Raw genomic sequence first — 20,318 nt, forward strand, 5'->3', positions numbered from 1 at the left:
TTTGCACAAAACCAGTTTTCAGAGGTAGAGTTTGCATACTTTCATACTTTGCTTAGTTTTACACTCTTTATTCTCTTTGATTTTATGTTTTTTTCCTGTTTAGAAATGAGGAGATCATGAGTCTGGTTTTGTACATGAAGAATGGTAGCTGGGGTCACTGACAGAAGTTACAGATTTCAGTGATTGACTAAGTGTATGTGGTATTTACTCACTCAAAAATACCCCTGCCTTTAAGGGGTGGGGTGGGTTGCAAGTAATTAGATAAAGGCGAAACCTACCTATTTGCACAGTCCCAAATACATTATAATGCATTAATCTTTTCCTATAAAGTTTGTACTCTGGTAATAAAAGGGGGTCATGTATTTTTATGTTCCATTAAATTTATTATGTTAAGAACATACATGTCTGGCTTGATAAACACTGTTAATGGATCATATCTGTTTGTGCTGTAACCACTTGTAGAAGGCCATGAAGTTACAATATGGTGTAATTAGGTTCAGTGTCTTAAGACAAGTTCTTGTGCACTTTGAAATCTGAGCCATCTGTTTGCAATGTAGAATGATGCTACTGGTGATCTTGTAATGTTCTGGACCATTTTTACAGATAACAAGATTGTCTCCCATTTGCTGGTGGCTGAACCAGAGAAGATCTATGCTATGCCTGACCCCACTGTTCCAGACAGTGACATCAAAGCACTTACCACTCTTTGTGACCTGGCAGACAGAGAACTGGTGGTGATCATTGGATGGGCTAAGCATATTCCAGGTATATACAGTATTTATTACAAATAGACAACATACAGAAATCATCGCATGGGTTATTCTGTGCTGGTAAAAAATACTATTTTTTCTCTCCCTACGATGCATAAAGTTTTCGTAAGGCTCCAGAATATTCCCACAGAACATAGTTTAGATGAACATGTATCTTACCTTGGAGGTAGTGGTGCTGTTGCTGCAAGTGTTACCGTGTTAATGAGTTTTAGATGCTGCTTAGAGAATTTTTTTTTCTTTCATGTATTGCTTTTATTAAGGTAAACTTCCCTTGCTATCCAGAGCATTAGCCTGGTATAAAGGGTCATACAAGTCCTCTCTTCTGTAGTCATCTGATTCAGTAGTATTTGAATGTAAGTCTGGCTCCTCTGTTACATAAATGCAGCACTACTGACCACAGGAGGCGAAAAAATTCAGTTATATTTTGGCAAGGCACAGAGGAATTGTTCTCTTCATTGATCGATCTAGTGTGAGAACTGAATTGTACCAGCAATTCAGTAGAAAGAACGGAATTGTCCCAAAAAGTCTCCTCTTACAACTTAGTATTTCCTTGGTCTGCATGGAATGGATTGCAGTCTGTGTCACATAAATGCACTGATATTATAAAAGCTGACTGGCACTCTTATTAGCAAGAAAAATGGGGGTCATCAAAAGCAGTTTCTCAGAAGATTAGCAATTCCTTCAGATAACATTTCAGGTGTATTTTTCCCCCTCCCCAGTGCTGAGGTGTTTATTCTTGCTCTGTGAGATAGCAGACGAACTTACAGAAGTCTCCAGGGTTCTCAGTCTATCACCTTTCACAAATGGTAAAGTCACACAAAAAAAGGTCAGCTTTTTCTCTTGTTTCTTAAGGTATTTTTCTAGTCCAGCAGATGAGTGAGCATGCTGGTGTGTTTTCATCAGCTCATTAGTTTTCTAATTTTGATAGTGGAGCCTTATTAAGCATGAGAGTGGATAACCTTTAATTCCTCAGAGTAATACGTCATTCTCATTTTAGATGTGATTTTGGAACTCCTTAATAGTAGAATAAATAATCCGGTCAGCTGTTTGTTTATCAGAGTTAAATGCATTTTCTTTCTAATTTCAAAAGAAATTGCAAAGAAATATTTCTGCTGTTTGTTTCTTTTTTTTTCTGTTGTGCTAACCAGTTCTTCTGGGTCATCTTAGATAAATATAAACACAATATATGTATAAAAAGCAAAGTGAAGAATAATTTGTACCTTTATGAAATGTTTTTGGTCACTTCAGAGGAAAGACAACAGCCTACAGACACTAAAATAGTCAGTTGGAATTTAGTCATTCTCTGTGCCACAAACGGTGTATAAACAAGCTCTTGTATCACAAGCAATGTTTTTCTGGTACAGTTAACTTATTTCTGTCTCCTTAAACTAGTTTGTCTTTATGCTTTGAATGCTACAGTAATTTCTTTAATCAAATTGATGGAAGTCCCTTTCCCAGCCCACACTGAAACCAATTTATTGGTCATGATACGCCGGCTATGTTGCTAACAGTCGTAACGAACTGTCAGGCAATATCGCAGTGCAGCTAATTTGAAGTCATTAGGTGTGCAGCGTTCAGGCAACAATTTGTTACAGTGGTTAGGAACACAGCTGACATTTCTGAATGGCTTTGTTCAGAGCAGTTCTAGATGAGCCCAAGCAAATTGTAAACTAATTTAAACATCACTCTGTATTATAGTAGCTACTTTGTCTTACACTGGTTGCTAATAAAGCACCCCAAATTAAGTCAAAATGAGTTAAGTAGGTGAGTTTGAGTTTCATCTTTGGAAGATACCTAGATCACCTTAACCAAAATAGAGTAGCTCTCAAAGAAGTCAGTCATGCTCCGTAGCAGTTGCAGGAGAACTTTTGTCAGTCTGATTTGTGAATATGCTGTATAGCTTGGATTTGGCTGGAGGGATGGGAAGAGCAGAGGGATGAGACTAAGCAGCCTTTAAAATTACGGCTTTGGTTAGTGTGGAGAAGGTATTGGATGCTGTAAGCTGGCCTTGAAAATTTAAAGTCTGCAATCTAAACCACTTGAGGAACTTACCTGCCACAAGGACAGCATTTTAGTACAAAGTAAACTGAAACCATACCTACAGCGGTAAAGCCACCCTAGGGAATTGTGCTTACCTGATTTAATTTACAAATGAGAATTTAAAAAAAAACCCCAGGAAACAAAGGCAATCTTTTTATAAGCCTTCAGGTAACAGAGGACAGTGATAAAATCTGTGCTTGTTGTCTGGCATTTGATCATAAAAATCAAAATGCAACAGGGCTGGACATGCTAAACGGCAATTATGTTGGGTGTTTGTGGCTTGGTTTTGAATGCTGGAGTATGGCTCCACTCGGACTGCCTACGCTCAGCTAATGTCTGGCACAAAACAACCTCTGGAAGAGCCTGGATTGGTGCTGCCTGTTTGCTAAGCTAACAAATGTTACTGTAGGCAGAAGCATAACAGGATGGGCAAAAGGATGAATTAGGAAAGGGGTGCAAATTGCATAAAAGTTCACTGCAGCTTGGTGGACTAAGTAAACCCTTGGTGTAAATCTCGTAGAGTCGATTAATTATACCAGTAGTGAATTTGTGCCTAGCACAGCAAAGCAGCAATCAGCAAATCTTTCTTTACTATAGTGATTTCTTAAGGTTCAGTGTAATTAAAGGCCCTTATATATCAGGTGCTTAATAACTAATAAAGATCTCAGCTCTAAAGCATTGCAAAGTAAAATTTGTCTTTGTGGAGGAAGCCGAAGCAATGTTTTTGCTCTTCTGAAAAAAAGTCTTTTAATAGGATTATCTACGAAAAGGTAACAATGCAATATTCATTCTGCCCTGGCCAACTGTTTCCCCTTTCAGTCATAGACTAAAAAATGTTTTCAAATTGCACGAAGTTCAAGTCCTTTCATAAAATCATTAGTATTTTTGTGGTATTGGAAATATTTCAATAGTTGCTTTTATTGAACAAAAAGTCTATACCATCTACAAAAGGAAATATTGAAAGAAAAATATATATGGAAAGGCTTTATCAGTAAATAGAATTAGTCTCCTTGCATTTATAAATCAAATAAATGGAGAGTGTGTTGTTATGAAACATGACCATGTCTTATCTGAAGAAGAAAAAGATCACAATGGCATTAGGAAATGCTTGACTTTAGTTAGAGAGGCGTAAGGGCACAAGAACAGATGATGGTGCCCTAATAGCCCTTTTTAAGAATGACAGGGCCCCGCCATTAGCATCCTTTTATATCCTTGGAAATTGCTCATGCCTCGCTTTTATGGTTCCTATCTGCCTGACTCTTTTTTATTTCTCTTTCAATTTCATCCGCGCTCGGATAAGCGCATGCTAACACAATATGATTGAGCTGTAAAATGGAACGCTGTCGCCTCTAATCTCTTTTATGTAGATATGGAGGTACTTCCACACTCCACTTCATTCTCTCTCCATTGTTGGCCTTTTTAGAATGTGTTGCCGAGTAATGGAGGCTCAGTCAAATATTAGAGCTAGGTTTCACAGGGTGTGATAAGAAGATTATCAGGCCAGCAGTCAGATCTATTGTTGTTCTTTGTGTCAGATTAAAATATTCTGATGTACTGTAACTTTGTTAGTAAAATACTGAAGGTGCTTAGGGAAGAGGCTGATGCTGCTTGGTCTCCTGCCTGGTGAGACAAAACTACTAACTGACCTAAATAAATTGTAAATATATTAGGAAGCCTCTGCAAGACTTATTTTATTTCATTTCATTTCATTTCATTTCACTTCATTTTACTTTATTTTACTTTATTTTTCTTTATTTTTCTTTATTTATCTTTTACATAAGGAAGCCTTTCTTAATTCAGTATTTTCTGGTAGTTGAGTTTCTTCCCCATCACATTGTATTTTGGGGTGTTTCCATTTCATTGGTTGCATTATATTAATTGAACTTTCTCTGTAGAGGGTGCCTTTCTGCTGATACCTACTCATAGTAACAGCGTTGTTTCGGCGTGATTTTTGTAACTCTCTCATTGACGTTCACCAAAATGTGCAACATTCTTTCATATTAAGTGGAGGCAGCAAACATTAAGCTCTTAAAAATGTGCATAACAGGAAGCTAAAGACAAAATGTTCTCTACAAAATTTGCATGCATGAAAAAACATAAACCAGACCGTAAAAATCAACTTTTTGCACTTAAGATGAAAAAACTGTTTGGAAACAGTAAATCAGACTAATACATCAAAAATAACTAGTTATATTATTTAGTAAAATAAGCCTGCTTGTCTTCAACTGTTTTTTTAGCAGAACAGTGTTCAGGGAAGGGAATATTAGAAATTGATACTGCCACTGGTGCTAATATTTTAAAAAAAAGTGGAAAAAAGGGCATTATTTTAATGTAACAAATACAAGGATGTTCTGACTATTTTGCTGTTAATGTTTTGTGAAACACTGTTGTTCCAGCATACTCTTTGTGGAGGACAATATTTAAGCTTTCCTTTCCAAAGCAGCTCTCAGGGGTGTAGTTTGACATTCTAATACTTGAACAAGAACGTGATTTGCTGCAGAGTTGTCATTTCTAAAATGCCCTTTTCTCACCATGTGTTTCAGAAGTACCACCTCATGTAGGTAAAAGTGCAGAAAAAAGTTTACCACAATGACTTCTGTGGATTGTTACTGGGGCAGCCCATAGAGAATCTCAGCTCTGCAAGGGGGACAGGTGTCTTCCTGTATGTATGTCTGTACCATGCTGCCTGCTGGTGTAAAGTTTGTTCTTTGTGCTCAGCCTTCTCTAGTCTCTTGTGCTGCTAGCAGGATTTAGGGCCATTTCAGATGCAGTCCTGCAGCTTCTGAGAGCACCCCATCACATGCTGTCCGTCCACAGACAGCTGGACATGTAAATGTGGTGTTCGCTGCTCATGTGACATGGAATGGAGTATGAGTTGTGAGGTGCTAAGAGGTTGGCAGTAATAATAACTTGAGCCTCCCGGGGAATCAGGACATCCTGCCCTTTCTCAGTGTGCTAACTGGGACACTTTATCAAAAGCCTGGTATCTGCCCTTCTTTTAACTCCTTCTACAAACATGCTTTAAGTACAGAAACCAGACCTGCTCTTCCTATGAGGGAAACGTTCTTGAACTCACAGCTTGTGTGACATGTGATCTAAGGCAGACCATTCCCTGGGCCTTGAGGGTAGAGATTTCAGCCAAGAGGTTTCTCAAAAACTGGTGACTTCCTTGACCTCTGTCACTGAATTGTACAATATGGGAAATCAGCAATTGGCAGCCGGTTTTATTTTTGAGCATTAGCATGGATGGACCACCCGACACTGCCGGGGTTTAGATCACCATGTTGATTCGGGTTTCTCTTAAGCAGAATGGAACAGCAGTGTGCCTAAAATGCCAGCAGTTCATCTGTCCTGTCATTTGAAGTGCTAGGAATGGTGGCAATTTTCATTTTTTTTATATTGTGAAGGTAGTATCACAGAGAGGGCTTAAGTGATTTTGCAAGGCAGGGAGGAAGAGGTAGGGTAATGCATGGAATAAACACATCCACAAGTCTCCTAGCATTTTCAAAACAAAACAAGGGTCTGTACTGTGGCAAAAGGTAGTAACCAAAGGATCTGTTTGGGTTTTTAAAAATTTCAGCTGATTTCAGTACAAAAGAGTAGTGGCTTTGTGTACAACTAGAGATGCATACACTCCTAGTGTGTCTGCAAGTTCCAGTTCAGAACTGAGAGAGACAGCACTGGAGAAGTGAGAAGGTTTCTAATAATGCTAGACATAGATGTCCTGGGGTAAAAAAAGCACTTTGGTTTCCAGGTTAGTCACTTCTGGCATTTTTTTACTTGCATTAAATTAACCAAGGGGGGAAAACAATAATCCCAAACATATAAACATCTCACCACCTGCAAATTATATGTGAATATAAAATAAATGTGCAGTACAACTCAAGAAAAGCAGCTGAAACTCTTGCCAGTTATAACTTCAAAATCTCTACCTATTTGTTGAAAAAGCTAGTTTAAGAGTAATCATCACCAAAATCATAACAAAGTAAAAAAATGGAATTAGCAGGTAACAAAAGAACTCAGCTCAATTTTTATCTTTTAACATAGCGGGAGTTTTTAGGACAAAAAGTCCCTTATTTTAAAATATCCTCTTCTTTCAAGATCAAAATTAAACAGTGACTGTAAGTCTCTCTTAGGTTCACCTTTTATTCATGTACAAGTACTTGCTTTTTCCTACTGAGTGAGTGACTGCCTTTTTTTTGTTTGGTCGCCTTTTTTTTTTTTTTTTTTTTTTTTTCTTTTTTTTTTTTTTTCTTTTTTTGAGTCAGTCCTCTCCCTCCACCCATGCCCCCAACATTCACACTACACTGTCTGGCTGTTGCACTTTTTTTTTTTTTTTCCCAGTGTCCCCCTTTATCTGCCTCAACCAATCTCCAAATGAATGCATGTCTATCATGGCCTTAGCTTTGACACTCTGGATATATTGATTAATAGTTGCCCTAAGCTCCTTTTAGCAAATCAAATTTTCACTTTTAGCAAGGATTTCGCCTCTGATTTATTCAGCAAAGTGAAATGCACTAAATTGACTTTGACATTCAGGGAAAATGGCTGAAAAACAAAGAGGGGAGGAAAGAGATATAAATTGTGTGGCAGCTGGAGACTTCAAGCATAAAAGAGGCCGTTTTCTATAGAATATCACTGGTTAATTTGGAAACATACATTTAAGCAGGAGTATAAATTATTTTCTTAAAATTAGATGGTTTTTAGACTGAGGATTTGGGATATAATAAGGTTTACTTAGAAAAATGCAATATATTCAACCCAAATTCATCACTTGCTAATCATGGTGCAAGTGTGGGATCCACTTTTGTTGCCACTAATAATTATTATGTTAAACGAGAGACAAAGAGGTTTCTGAGTAGTTTTATAATGAGGTGCTAAATTGGTAAATATCTTCCTACCATTGCATTATGTTGTTCACTCCTGTGGCCCTTTAAAAATAAGAAATGATTAATAAAAAGAGAGCAAATCAACAGTAATGAATGCCAGTGCTTTTCATTTTCTTTCTATAAACAAAAACCGGCTAGTTTCTGAGTCTTAAATGCAAAAGCATGAAAAGATGTAGCAGCCATTTGCTATTATTCTTCCAGCAAAATCAAGTGTTGTATTACCTCGGGTGACTCACAGACTGAGTTAGAGATCCTGCTTCCTTGCTCACTGATGTTGTATCACTGAAGTACCAGGAGGCTGCAAATGCCCCCTTGCATATTTGCAAGTTTTCAAATGCACTGCTAAATGGAATAAAGAAGAGGGGAAAAGAATGAGAAAAATTATTATTCTGTTCCATTAGCAGATCTAGATGTTTTTGAGGGGAGTGTACAAATATGCGAACTAAAACTGCAGGAAATTGTTTGGGCTTGTTCCATGGTCAGATACTACAACAAAAATTTTTTTTAAATTACGTATGATAGTTTGTTCAGTTAATCTATAGAGACAGACCAGGAGCCTTTGGTAGGATCAGTTGTCATGGGTGTACAAGTCAAATGTGCTGTGCCAGCCTCTGTTGTTTAAGGATCTGGCCCTGGAGGGATAAATCCCCATCAGTAGTCAGTGTATCAGTGGGAGCTGAGAGTTTCCTTTGTCCCCTGTGTGTACTCACCACCTCAGGACTCTGCAGCACCATGCAGAATCGAGGTCTAAGCAAGTATTTCTACTCAGGGGACAACAATACTCACCTTTGTACCCACTTCTTGTGTGACAAACGGGTTTACTAGATTAGGTCTGTGTAAATTGCAGATGACTCAGTAGCAGTTTTCCTTCTTCTAAGCCAACAAGGAATTAATCTTATTACCAGAGGGTAAGAAGTCTAAATGTATCTTAACCTTTTTAATTTTGCTGTAATCTCCATTCTCCTTTTTTTTTTTTTTTTTTTTTTTTTTGGAAGCAAGCTGGATGTGAGGCTGCAGTAATAATGGCCTTTTGCAAGTGGGACAGTATCTGGAGTGCCATACCTGACACAGCTGGGCACATGAGATTTTCAGGCATGTGACTATTCCATCATCACTCCCCCATAATATAGCTTAACCTTATTAAAAGACCACCAGTTAAGAGCACACTTGTATGAAAGAATTGAAACTTCTGAAATAGGCTTTGCGGGGGTGTCCTTTCCCAAACTTCCCTAACCTGTACAGTTCATACCTCAAGGATGGCCAGCTTCTTATGAGTAATGCATGGCTGCAAGGCAGGAAGATGCCTTGCTCAGAAACAGAGGAAGAAAGTTGGAACAAATCTTTATTATTCCTTAGCTGAGGAATTTGCAGAAGAGGCAGATGCAGCAGAACTGAGCCTGTCATTCATGTTCACTAAGTATCACTTTTGTATTTACAGGACTCCTCTCCTCTAAAAAAATAAAGCTTTTTTTAACCAGATTCACAGTTTAAAGACCGTCCAAATGAAAAGGGTTTTTTTCAGTTTTAAAATTCCTGAAAGCTTTGTTGGAGATAAGATGATCAGTGTTATATGTCATTTAAGTTGCCCTCTGAAAGGATCGTGGCAGACACTGGGAACGCAGAAGTAAAATTAGAGCAAGATAGCCCTCTTATGGTAACTATTTAGGCCATTTTAAACTAAACATTTGACTTGCTCATCTAACTAAGCCTCCAACAAAAATATATTTACTTTGTTCTGGGTGGGGAAGAAAAGAGCACCTTCTCAGTCATACATGTTGATACTGTAAATCCAGGATGGGAGGAGGGAGGGGGGAAAGAGCCAGTTGCTTAGGTTGGATTTAGAGCAGACAGGTCTCCACCTGTATGACTGGGTCAGAGACACAGGATGGTCTAGTTTCCTAAAGTCAGCTGAGACCAGTTAAATCCTGTAATTCTAAGAATGCCTCTACTTTCTCCCTGGATAAGTTCAGCTTCACACCTGCTTAACCTACATTAGAATAGGATTAATTACCTGAATTGCAATGCCCCCTTAGCCAGTCAGCACGTTTCTGGCAGGGCACATGGTGACCTGGGTCTGGTTATATATAGTGTATGAATAACAGGGGAGCACCTGGGCTATAATGGCAGGGCTCAGTCTAGTCTGATAAAAGAATCAGCAGTTTTTAAAAAATGAGTCTGCAGTAATCACCTTCTGCAGCAGCTGGATCATACAAGGGCTTTATGAACTCATGTCTTCATTGGTAGTAAGCTTTTTTGTGGGGCAGTGCTCAATTTATGCACACACATACGTATAGGCATGTATGTGTGTGCAGAAAGAATCCTAGGAAACACAGAATCCAAAGAATGCGAGTACTGGATGCCCCTGTATTTAATTACTTGGAAGGAGCACTTGACTGTAACTTTTGAGTCAGTGTTCCATGTTACTTTAATTCATCATCTCCAAGTTTATTACTGCAGAGCAGGCAGTATTAAAATATTTTGGTAATTCTTCATGCAAGAAAACACACAACCTTCCTTTCATTTAAAAACGTGTTCTGGAAAGTTCTCTGAGAGTATGTTGGTCTGGCTGAGGTATTTTCCCCACCAAACTCCTGAGGCACATATTATAGACGTGTGGAAATTTCACAGTATAGCTCTGACCCTTCTCCCCAAGATGTTTTCATCTGCCGTGTTGTGCACCATCAGTTTCAATCATCTGCATTAACAGCTGAGGTGAAATCAAATACTGAAATGAGATGCAACTGCAGATACAGAAGGCTCCAAGTTCAATGGAAATGGCACTTGCAGAGTAGAGTCATCTCGCTTAGCAAGTCCTGACATGTTCTGCATGAGAACACTGGAGCAGAGAGTTGTGGTGAGGGTGGAGAAGAGGCGGGGCAAATCTGCAGTTTTCTTGCATCCTGCTGTTGGAGATTAAGGGGGAACAGTTTAGCAGATAATGACTGCCGCTCATACATTTTTTCAAAGAAGTTGCTCTTCTAGCATAAGTATCTCGTGACACTGGCAGGCTGCAGCGTGCATTTCTAGCCAGAGATTTCTTCTGGCTATGCTTTAGCATCATGCCTGCCTTGCTGAGCAGGCATTAGACTCCAAACTTGCTATGGTTCTAGCTGTATCTGGTAACTGTGACCCATGTGTCTTTCATTAATTAACTGTGCTTGCAGTGAGAAGAATTTAGAGTCCTTCCCTGTATCAGTTTCTTGTAGAAAGCCATTCTACTCTGTGATCCGTTCTTCACTTTTCACTACTTTTCAGGGATAAAGTTAACTGTTGGGTGGATTCAGGAGCAGGTTGCTTAGTGTCAGTGAATCTTCAGCTACAGATATAACATGTAAAATGCATTGTGAATTCCAGATGATCTTCATTCAGTGAGATTATAGGAGTAAATTTTGAAGAGTTTCTTTGTGTTTCGAGTTACTTGGACGTTTTCCATACCCCATTAATGAGTTGTGCTGAATGCTTTGCTGAATATATTCAACCCAAATTTGGAGTTTGCCGGATTGTGCCTGGCACATCAGTGGTGATGGGTAATTTATTGTGTTCTGTAATCCTCCTGTGAAGGACACCATGGCCTCTCTAATCAAGAGGCCACTGGGAAACAGGGTGCTCCAGACAGGCAGTGCAGATAGGGCTGGGAACAAGCAGGGCACATGCTGTGCAGGATTATTCCTGCTTCCTTTGTAGCATAAACCTACAGAGGGCAGTGTTTGACAGGAGGCTTAGGTGGGCATTTCAGGAGGTAAAGTCAAGAAAAGAGGCTTTTGACAAGGAACATTTGCATGTTCATAACCAGCAGCATGATAATCAGCCAGCATCAATGACAGACATACAATCTTTCAGAGAACCAGCTCGGAGGAAAAAAAAAGTACACCTAAAACCAGCTTGTGACAGGGTGATAGGAACACAGGCTGCCATGGGCCTCCTGAGTTCCAGTGCTGCAGCCAACACAGATGAACTCGAATTTGCCATTGATAGCTGCACGGACAAGTGTACTGTCTCCATGGTAGAAAGTGGTAGCTATTTATATACTGAATGGCAATACTAAACAATTTAGGAGAAGCACTGAAGTGTGTCCTATCCAATTAAAAATGCAGTGAGAATTTTAGGTAGGCAAAATGTAATTATTTAATTGGAATTTGACCGGGATGCTTTTCCACTGTTAAAATAAGTATAAATTACATGAGCTATAAAACTTTAAATTATGAAAATATTTTGAGGTCTTTGAGCATGGTAATTGGAGCTATATATTCAACTTTGTTTTTAACCTGACACTTCATAATGGCTGTTCCCTAAAGCAAGGTTTTTTTTACATTATCGAATATCCCTTAGTGAAGCAAATTAGCAATCAGTCTGGAAAATATTTAAGTAGCACAATCACATTATTTACACAGGCATTGTGCAGCGTTCTCTGTGTTCCCAAATATATGTAGGATCACTTCCTCAGCTGTCAGCATTCACGCTCAAACCTCTCTCTTTAGTGAAGCTTTATATGAAAATCTATTTAGGCCAATAGAAAGACTTGCCTTGATTTCACTGCTTTGGATCAATCCCTAAATATGCAGGTCACAATCTGAAACCTGTATGGACCTCAGAGCTTTATTATTTGCCTTCTGCTTGAATTACCACTTTTGTGTAAATGGAGGGGGACTTTGTGCAATTCCTTGCACAAAGTTTTTTTTTCTTTTAATTTTTTTTTATTATTACTATTAATGAGAAAGAATCCTACTGTGGAGAATTAGGGTCATTTACTTTAAGCTGAGTAAGAGTCTGCTCTTTTCTAGAACCATATTTCAGTTCTCACACGAACATCAGCATCTGGCCAGAATACAATGTCTGCTGCAACAGAAACCCTGCATTTAATGTTTGGAATAATTTTAAATCAACATCCAGCATACCCCTGGAAGTAGGTTCTCTGATGCTGTGGCCACAGTCAGTGATTCCAGTTCCTTGAATTGTGTCATCCAAAATATACTCTGCAATTAACTTTCCATCAGGTTGAGGAATTCCAGGTATTTATTCTGTAAATTTTCTGCTTGTGGGGACTGTTCTCCTGGGGTTCCCTGAATTAGAGACACTTTTTATTTTTTTATGCCGTTTTTCCCGTTCTCATTCAGTAAAGGCTTTTTTTGTCATAGAGTTTTGCTCTTTGACTTTTTGCTCACTGCTTTTTAAGAACTGAAGGCACTGTAAGTCCTCTCCTGGTACTCCCATTGATACATTTGTACAGTGCTGAGGTACAGGCTCCATGTTACATCCATACTTGGCTCGTTATCCTCTTATCAAGCTCTTTGCATCCCTTTGTTTATTTGAGGAGACAGGAAGACTGTGTGAAGGCTGCTTAGTCAGGGATATCAGCGTTGTTGGCAGGGGAGTGATTGCCAGTTGAAAAACAAGGCATTATTGCTCATTTTTTCCCTCTTATTAGTTTGATTACATTTGCAAATCAAATCAATCCATCAGACATGATCAGGCCTCGTCCGCATTTTAAGGAATAGTAATCTCCGTCTAATAAGATGCAAATGTGTCACATCGGTAAGTAACCAATAAATCATCGTCTTGTCTTTGGCAATCATTAAATATCAGAACCAACAGTCAATTTTTAGTATTTTCAATTTGCGATATGCCGCTGGAATATAAAGATAGATGGACGTAATTACACAAACCAAACACTATTTCAGTTCATTCCAGACAGCAAATTTAGTGGAAGGTATAACTGGCTTGTCATCACACTACATTATTCCTGGCGGTTCATGCAAAGTTCACAGACAAGCTTCAAATGGACATTGCTTTTTTTACTTCCCTTAACAACATTCCCACTGCCACCACCAAACTTCAATAAATGACTTGAAATGCTGTAGGACATCACTTCCATCAGTGCACAAAAAGACACAGGAAGAGAAACATTACCCCTTTTCCTAGTGCAGGTACCTTGTGCCTGTGTAAGACTGAAGGCCGAAAGTTTCCTAATGCTTGCTGCATTCTTCCTCTCTCTTTCTCTTCCTTTCTTTGTAGACATTTTTAACTGAAATTTCAGTTTTTCCTTGGACAGAGTAAGTTTTTCACAATTTTTTCAAGTTACCTCAGGTTTAGTAATTACAAAACAAGCAAAGACAGAGAGTGAGAAGGATTGGCACACCAGCTTCCCTCCCTCTCTCTTCTTATCCCCATCTTTTAGAGGAGTGAAAATTCAAATTGTTTTTCTTTATCCTTTTTTTTTTTCAAATTGATTTGGGATTTGGGAAAATTGATTGCCTCATGTGCATCCCAGGCATTAATTGATACGTTTATTGTCTGATTTGTGATGTCTTGCTTTGTATGAATGACTCTATTTGTGTACAGCAATTTACATGCTTTTCAAGAGAAAAAGAGACATAAGATTACACCCTGGCTTCAGGAGTGACAAAAATAAACCAAAACCTCATCTTAAGCAGCATAGCTTTTACCTGGATATTTTTGACTGACTTAATAATATAGGGTACAGGCCCTAAAATTGCAGACCTGCAGGGAGACTACTAATTTCAACAGGAATTTGGGCCTGTTGGAAATGATATTATTGAGCCTTCTTACAGTGCTGAGTGACATGAGGGGGGGGAGAGAGAGTGCAAAATACTGTCTCTCTGCTCCGACACAAGCAGAGCTATGCGGAAGTAAGAAAAGAGGATTTTGTAGGCTTGTGCTGACTTAGTGTAGGTTTCCAGCACACCAAAGTCAGACAGTGGGCTTACTGTGCTTGACCTTAAGAAACTTCTTGCCATGAGTTGTATGGCCTGGGTGGACCTGCTGCTGCAGCATCCTGTTAGTTGTGTTTGTTTCAGCTAACTTGCTTTGGGAAGCTGAATCTCAGGTGCTTTGGAGTGACCTGTGGAGAGATTCTTTAGCCCCCTCTGTGAGAAGATAGTTTTCACAGTAGCAGTTTGATTTGATTTAGTAACTGAATTAAATGGAAATTAGTGAAGAGGCTTTCTAGTGAGCACACCTACTTGCTTTGGGTTCCCCATCATGTTGAACAAAGGATGGGGAGAGCGGTTGTGAAAACGTGAGCAAGTAAGTCCTGGACAGACACCGCATTTTACTCATTCTTGGTATCAAAATTCTTGTTCTTTAATGAGGAGAAATTGCAAAGAAATACTTGTAAGCTACACACAGCGTTGATTCCACATGCCAGAGATTTAGACAACTTAAAATGTACCATCAATTAACAAACATTTCTTGTTATTTTGAAAAAAAAGATGTTATTATCTGTATATATCAATTTTTATCCTCAAACTGCTGTCAATCTCTAGCAGCTTTGTGAAGACAAGAGGTTTATGCCAGATCTAAATGAAGCAAGTAAGTAATTGTAGCTCTTGTCTTAACAAAGTTAGAGCTTCCTGGCATTTTACATCAGTGTATTTCTGGATGTTCCATACCTCAGTTGCTAGACTGGTGCTGCCGAGTTGTCGTGCAAAAGTCTCCCATTTTTGTAATCTCCAGAGATTCTGGTGAGGTAAAGCTGCACACAGAGGCCATGTACCTAAGAAGCTCAGCACCAGAACCTTATGTTCTGTCTAACCATTTTACATACGACCGTGGTATGTTTAATTTGCTTTTCCATCACATCAATAATGGGTCTAATTGAAAAAACTGGCAGAACTATATACAGCCTAACTACCAGTGTGAGTGTTTTCAGGAAATCAGAGATGTTGCACAGCTACACAAGTGACACCTGTGTTAGTGCTGCACCTTTGCTACCGATGTGTACAGAAACAAACATTACTCAGGTGCAGCACCTGTACCAATTGATCACTCTGCTATCAGAATTAATCACCTGGCATTCAGCTTAGAGAATAAAATTTACATCTTAATGTGTGACGCTTATTCCAGCACGTACACACATGTACTACTAAAAATGATACTATTCACTCCTCTTGGAGAGTGTGCATCTATTTTTGTAGGCCTAGCAGGTCTTGTTCCTAATGTTAATTCCCAGACACTTAGGGTGGGTGCAACATCTTTTCAAATAGAAACTCATACAGGACTGTGTAATAAAATAGATTGTGGTCCTGGAGTTGCATGTCTCATATCCTGTCCTCACTCTCGCAAGAGAAAGGGATTTTTGAGGATATTTAGTGCTTCGCAGAAAATAACCCATGTGAAGATAAATACATAAGTAAAGTTTGGCAGTGTACAAGATGGGATAGCCCAGCCATGGTGCAGGTGCATCGGCTGACAGTGTGGAGGAGCTTGTGTGTGAACAGAGCAAACTCCTACTGACAGGAGTGCTTGGTTACACAAAGTCTGGTCAACATCTGTGGGGCTGGTGCAAAGATCCGGGCCAGGTGCACCAACTGCAAGATGAGGATTCCAAAACGCTAATTTTAAAAAGAAGAAATGAGGATTTCAGCTTTTATGTTTTGTATAATTGCAGAGCTTGTGGGGTTTTGAAATATGGCAAAGCCTTAGTCATTAGCATTGGGCAATCACTTTTGCTGTTCAAAGAAAAATAGTAACAATAGAAAAGGTATTGTACATTGAGACATGGAAATGTAATGCTTTTCAGGGGAATTTTGTGGGGATTTTTTACTATGTGGCTAATTACATATTTACATGTAACGGCACTAGCAGAGCCATTACAGTCCATTGGGTAAATAAATAATATGCATTTTAAAACCATTTATAAATATGTATTTATTTGATGGACCAGAACGGGTTTTTGAAGTCATTCTCATCCTCTGAGTAAATAATATATGGATTGCTTTTAAAAATAAATATGTATTTCTCCAATAGACATTCCAGGCAATTGAGTAAATAATATGCGTTTTTCATATATTAAAAAAAAAATACATACAAATGTATAGAAATCTGGCCTAAATATGTATCTTTCTGAGCAAAATGACTAGAAAGGTGTCAGGCTTAGCTTTGAAATTTCTGTTTAGAATTGTCAGTTTGTATCACAGCCTAGAGTAAATTAAATGTATTTTGTGCATTTTCATACATACAGTACAATATCAGTGTTTGTTTACAGTTTTACAACACTGGTGCACTTGACTCACTCAGTGCTATAAAGTCAGCACTATGTGGTCAAGGTCCTAGTTGTACTTTGCGTTCATCCTAATTCAATGCCAGACATTCATTTTGTGGGCATAGTCCTGCATCCATAGAAATACATGGGGAAAAAATGGTCACCTTAGTAGAAGCCACCTCAAACTCCGTTGTATTGCTCAACTTTAACCAAAAAAAGGTCTATAAAGTATATTCGACGTTTCTGAAAAGTATATGAAATGGATGAAGGGTTAAACTGGCTAAAATACTTAGAAAAGGATGGAGCTCAACTTTAACACTTCCTCTTCATGCTCTTTTGGTCTATTTCTCACTCTTGGCTAGTGGGCAAAGTGTGAAAAAACATGAAGCTCCTTTTCTAAATATTTTAGCCAGTTTATCCCTTCATCCACTTCATATACTTTTTAGAAACGTTGAATATACTTTGTAGACTTTTTTTTTGTTAAAATATTTGTTGTTGTTTTCAGACATTAAATGAATAAAATAGCATAACAGCCCTGTTAATTTATATATATATATATATATATATATATATATATAGTATCTGTAGTTTGCACAGAAAGACTGTGAGACAGAGAGGGATTTTGTGACTCCATCAGAATTACAGAAACCCATAGTGGAAGATTTGGGAGACCAAGTTCTTCCTCATATTCTTCCTTTATAAATGTACCTCATACTTCATTTATGCTTCTGACATCATCTGTGATACAGTCCTGAAAGCTCCTGATGTTAGTAAGTTATTTAGCTCTTTGACAGGGGTGTATTTGGCAAGTGCCAGCTATAAATGACTTGTGCCCTGTGCAGTCAGGATAGCTAAGCAGGGTTTTGACAGAACAGATGACAAAATTCTTACCCCTTTCCTTCTCAGATCACATAGATAGGGCACATAACATCTATAAGGGAAGCCTACAGTGAATGTTGGTTAAAGAAGGATCAACAAGAAACAGACATTTGAAAGCAGATGTCTGGGACAAGAAGAAAGCCAAAGAAGCAAGAGATGATCCAGCAGTATTAGCACATGAAAATTTTGATTTAGACCTCTCTAAGGGCACATACTTACAAAGTACAACTGTGTTTTCTGTGTAATCTCTAAAATTACTGACAAATGTGCCCAAATACCTGATGGTAGAGCCCAACACTTGGTGGATGCAAGAATGTAGAAATAGGGTAAGGATTGCAAAATAAAGCCCAAGTCTAAGCTTTTGAGAGCAGTGAGAGCTGCACAGTTAAAAAAAGTGTAGTTAAATTGGTGTGCACCAGTTAAAGAGAGGGCATTGCTGGTGGCACTATAAATTGACATATGGTGCCCAGAAAGAGTAAGAGGGTCTGACGGCAGAAGAATGCAAAGAAAAGGAGGAAAGCTGAAAGCAACAGTGAGGAAAACATGATTACATCGAGTATCTCTGGGCATACTTAACGCTCCTCTGTAAAGCACAAAAGTAACTGAGATACTGTTGAGTGCCTGCCTGGTCATTATCAGTCATAGGTGTGCTGAGACAGAGTTGCAGGAGTATCTCATCATGCCGAACATGAAGGAAGAGAAGGAAGGTGGCGATATTAAAGATGATCTGGGGAAGGGTGTCTGTGCATTAAAAGATAGGAGACTTGAAATACAACAGGAAAGTGCTGAGGGATAAGATGGCACAATTGCAAAAGAAAGAGTTTGTATCTCAGTCACTCTGTGGCCATATTGAATATGACTGTTAAATTCTTTCTATAATTAAAAGAGATAGGAACATTCATACATTTTGTTGCAAATTGATATGATCTTTTTTGTCAGTGATCTGAATAAGATTGTACTATAGTTTTTAATTTAGCAGATTAAGAAGCACAATTAAAATATCATGAAAAAGATCATAATCTAAACCTCTGGGGTTTTTTTGCTTATCCCTGCCAAGTTGATAACAAGAGCCGGTGTATGTAACAATTACCTTTACTACTGTAAATTTACTCTAGTTTGTGGGCTGAAGTGTTAATAAATACCTTGCAGTATTCCAGAGGGAGAAGCTTTCCATCTAATTAATAAAACTGGGAAGAATACCCAGGACACTGAACCATATCTTTCTTATTAGTGTTGGCTTCTACAAAGTAGAATCCCTGAATCTCAACACATTAGTAAATGTCATACTCCTGGGTTGCACAGAGACCTCTTGAAAAACTGCTGATTTGCTGTGGAAAAAAATCACCATAGATTTCAGAAACAATTCAGCTAGGGAATACCAAGTGTAGAAAATCAGTGTAAAGCATGGCATGCATTATAGCAGCTACAATTTGTCCCCCATTTGGTGAATACTGAAAGAGGAAACATACAATTATACACCCTTTTCCCTTTTATTTTTGGTCTGTCCTCATGCTAATATCTTTCCCCTGTCTGAATGTGGTCTTACTGCAGTCAGGGGTTTTTTGAGACTTAGCAAAACCTCTCATTTATGTGTTCTCTAAAGCAGGTTTCTTAAAAACAATTTCTACTCATATGTAAGATACATGCTGCTGTTCATTAAAAAAAAACCAAACCCAAAAATCACTTGAAGGAAAATGTTTTAAGACCAATACTGAAAAGAAAGTCTTTCACTAAATACATAAGGCTGATTACCTTTTCCTTTGCAGTAATTTGTATTTGGCAAAAACAAACTCTAACTTTGCCTCAGCTAGTTCTCTTTCAAGGTAGTTTGCACTAAACTAGAAATTAACTTTCTGACACACACAAAATTCTTCACTGTACTTTCTTAAAGTCTTACAGTACTCTTAAATTACAGAATACTGATGACAGGCATTGTCTGACAGGCTAGACATTTACTTTAGAGGTTAAAACTTCATGCATTTAATTTGTAAAATAAAAAATTTAAGGTGGTATTTACGCGTTTTCTCACATTACCATCATTATTAGATCAGTGTAGCAAACTGGTATTACTACCTCCAATAGAAATAGAAATAACATCTTTGTATTTACTTCCTACTTGAAGTGTTTGCTCTGAAAAATGCTCTTGCTGTGTATATTCATAGCTGCTTTTTACTCTACTGCTAAGAGTGATGAGGAGGATAAAAAGACATAAAGCCACAGAGCTTATCTGTGAGGTTGATGCTAATTTGGTTAAATGAGTCCACCGGACTCATTTAGAAAGTAGAGAAGGTAAAAGATCTTCCAGCTTCTTTGTCTACATCCATTCTTCTCAATTTCCCTATTGCATGTTTTATCAGACCTCTTCACCAAATTCTGGTAAATTCTTAGAGGCAATTTAAAGTCCTGTCCAGGAATTATAGTCGTGTGGTGTTTGTATAGTCTAGTTTGTAGATGTTCTGATGTACTGTGTGTGCTTAAACCTTTTGATTTGGGTTTGGTTGGGTTATTTTCCCCATTAAGAATGCTTATGAGGCTTCCACGTACACTACAAGGAATAGATCTGTTCACACCGTGTACAGTGAATACCCACCATACATTCAGTTTCAGTGAAGCATGTTAAAAGCAGATACTGGTCCTTACAGACCATATATCAAGCATCCTTGTCATTATGCTGGAGGAACCTGAATTGTGCATTCCCTTGCCTGTCTTCAGGTTCAGCTTTGTTGACCAGTGACCCCT

General features: G+C 38.3%; 1 protein-coding gene across 15 annotated transcripts in view; it reads left to right on the top strand.

Moving 5' to 3' along the window:
• ESRRG (estrogen related receptor gamma) overlaps nt 1-20,318 on the top strand; it is a 390,917-nt gene that overhangs the window by 342,244 nt on the left and 28,355 nt on the right. For all 15 annotated transcript variants that reach the window (XM_082303281.1, XM_082303278.1, XM_082303286.1 and 12 more), the window contains one exon: nt 604-765. In XM_082303281.1, coding sequence (XP_082159407.1) covers nt 604-765 — 162 coding nt within the window. The remainder of the gene's footprint in view (nt 1-603; nt 766-20,318) is intronic.

Source organism: Coloeus monedula (genome assembly GCF_965178545.1).
Source record: "Coloeus monedula genome assembly, chromosome: 2".
NCBI lineage: Eukaryota > Metazoa > Chordata > Aves > Passeriformes > Corvidae > Coloeus > Coloeus monedula.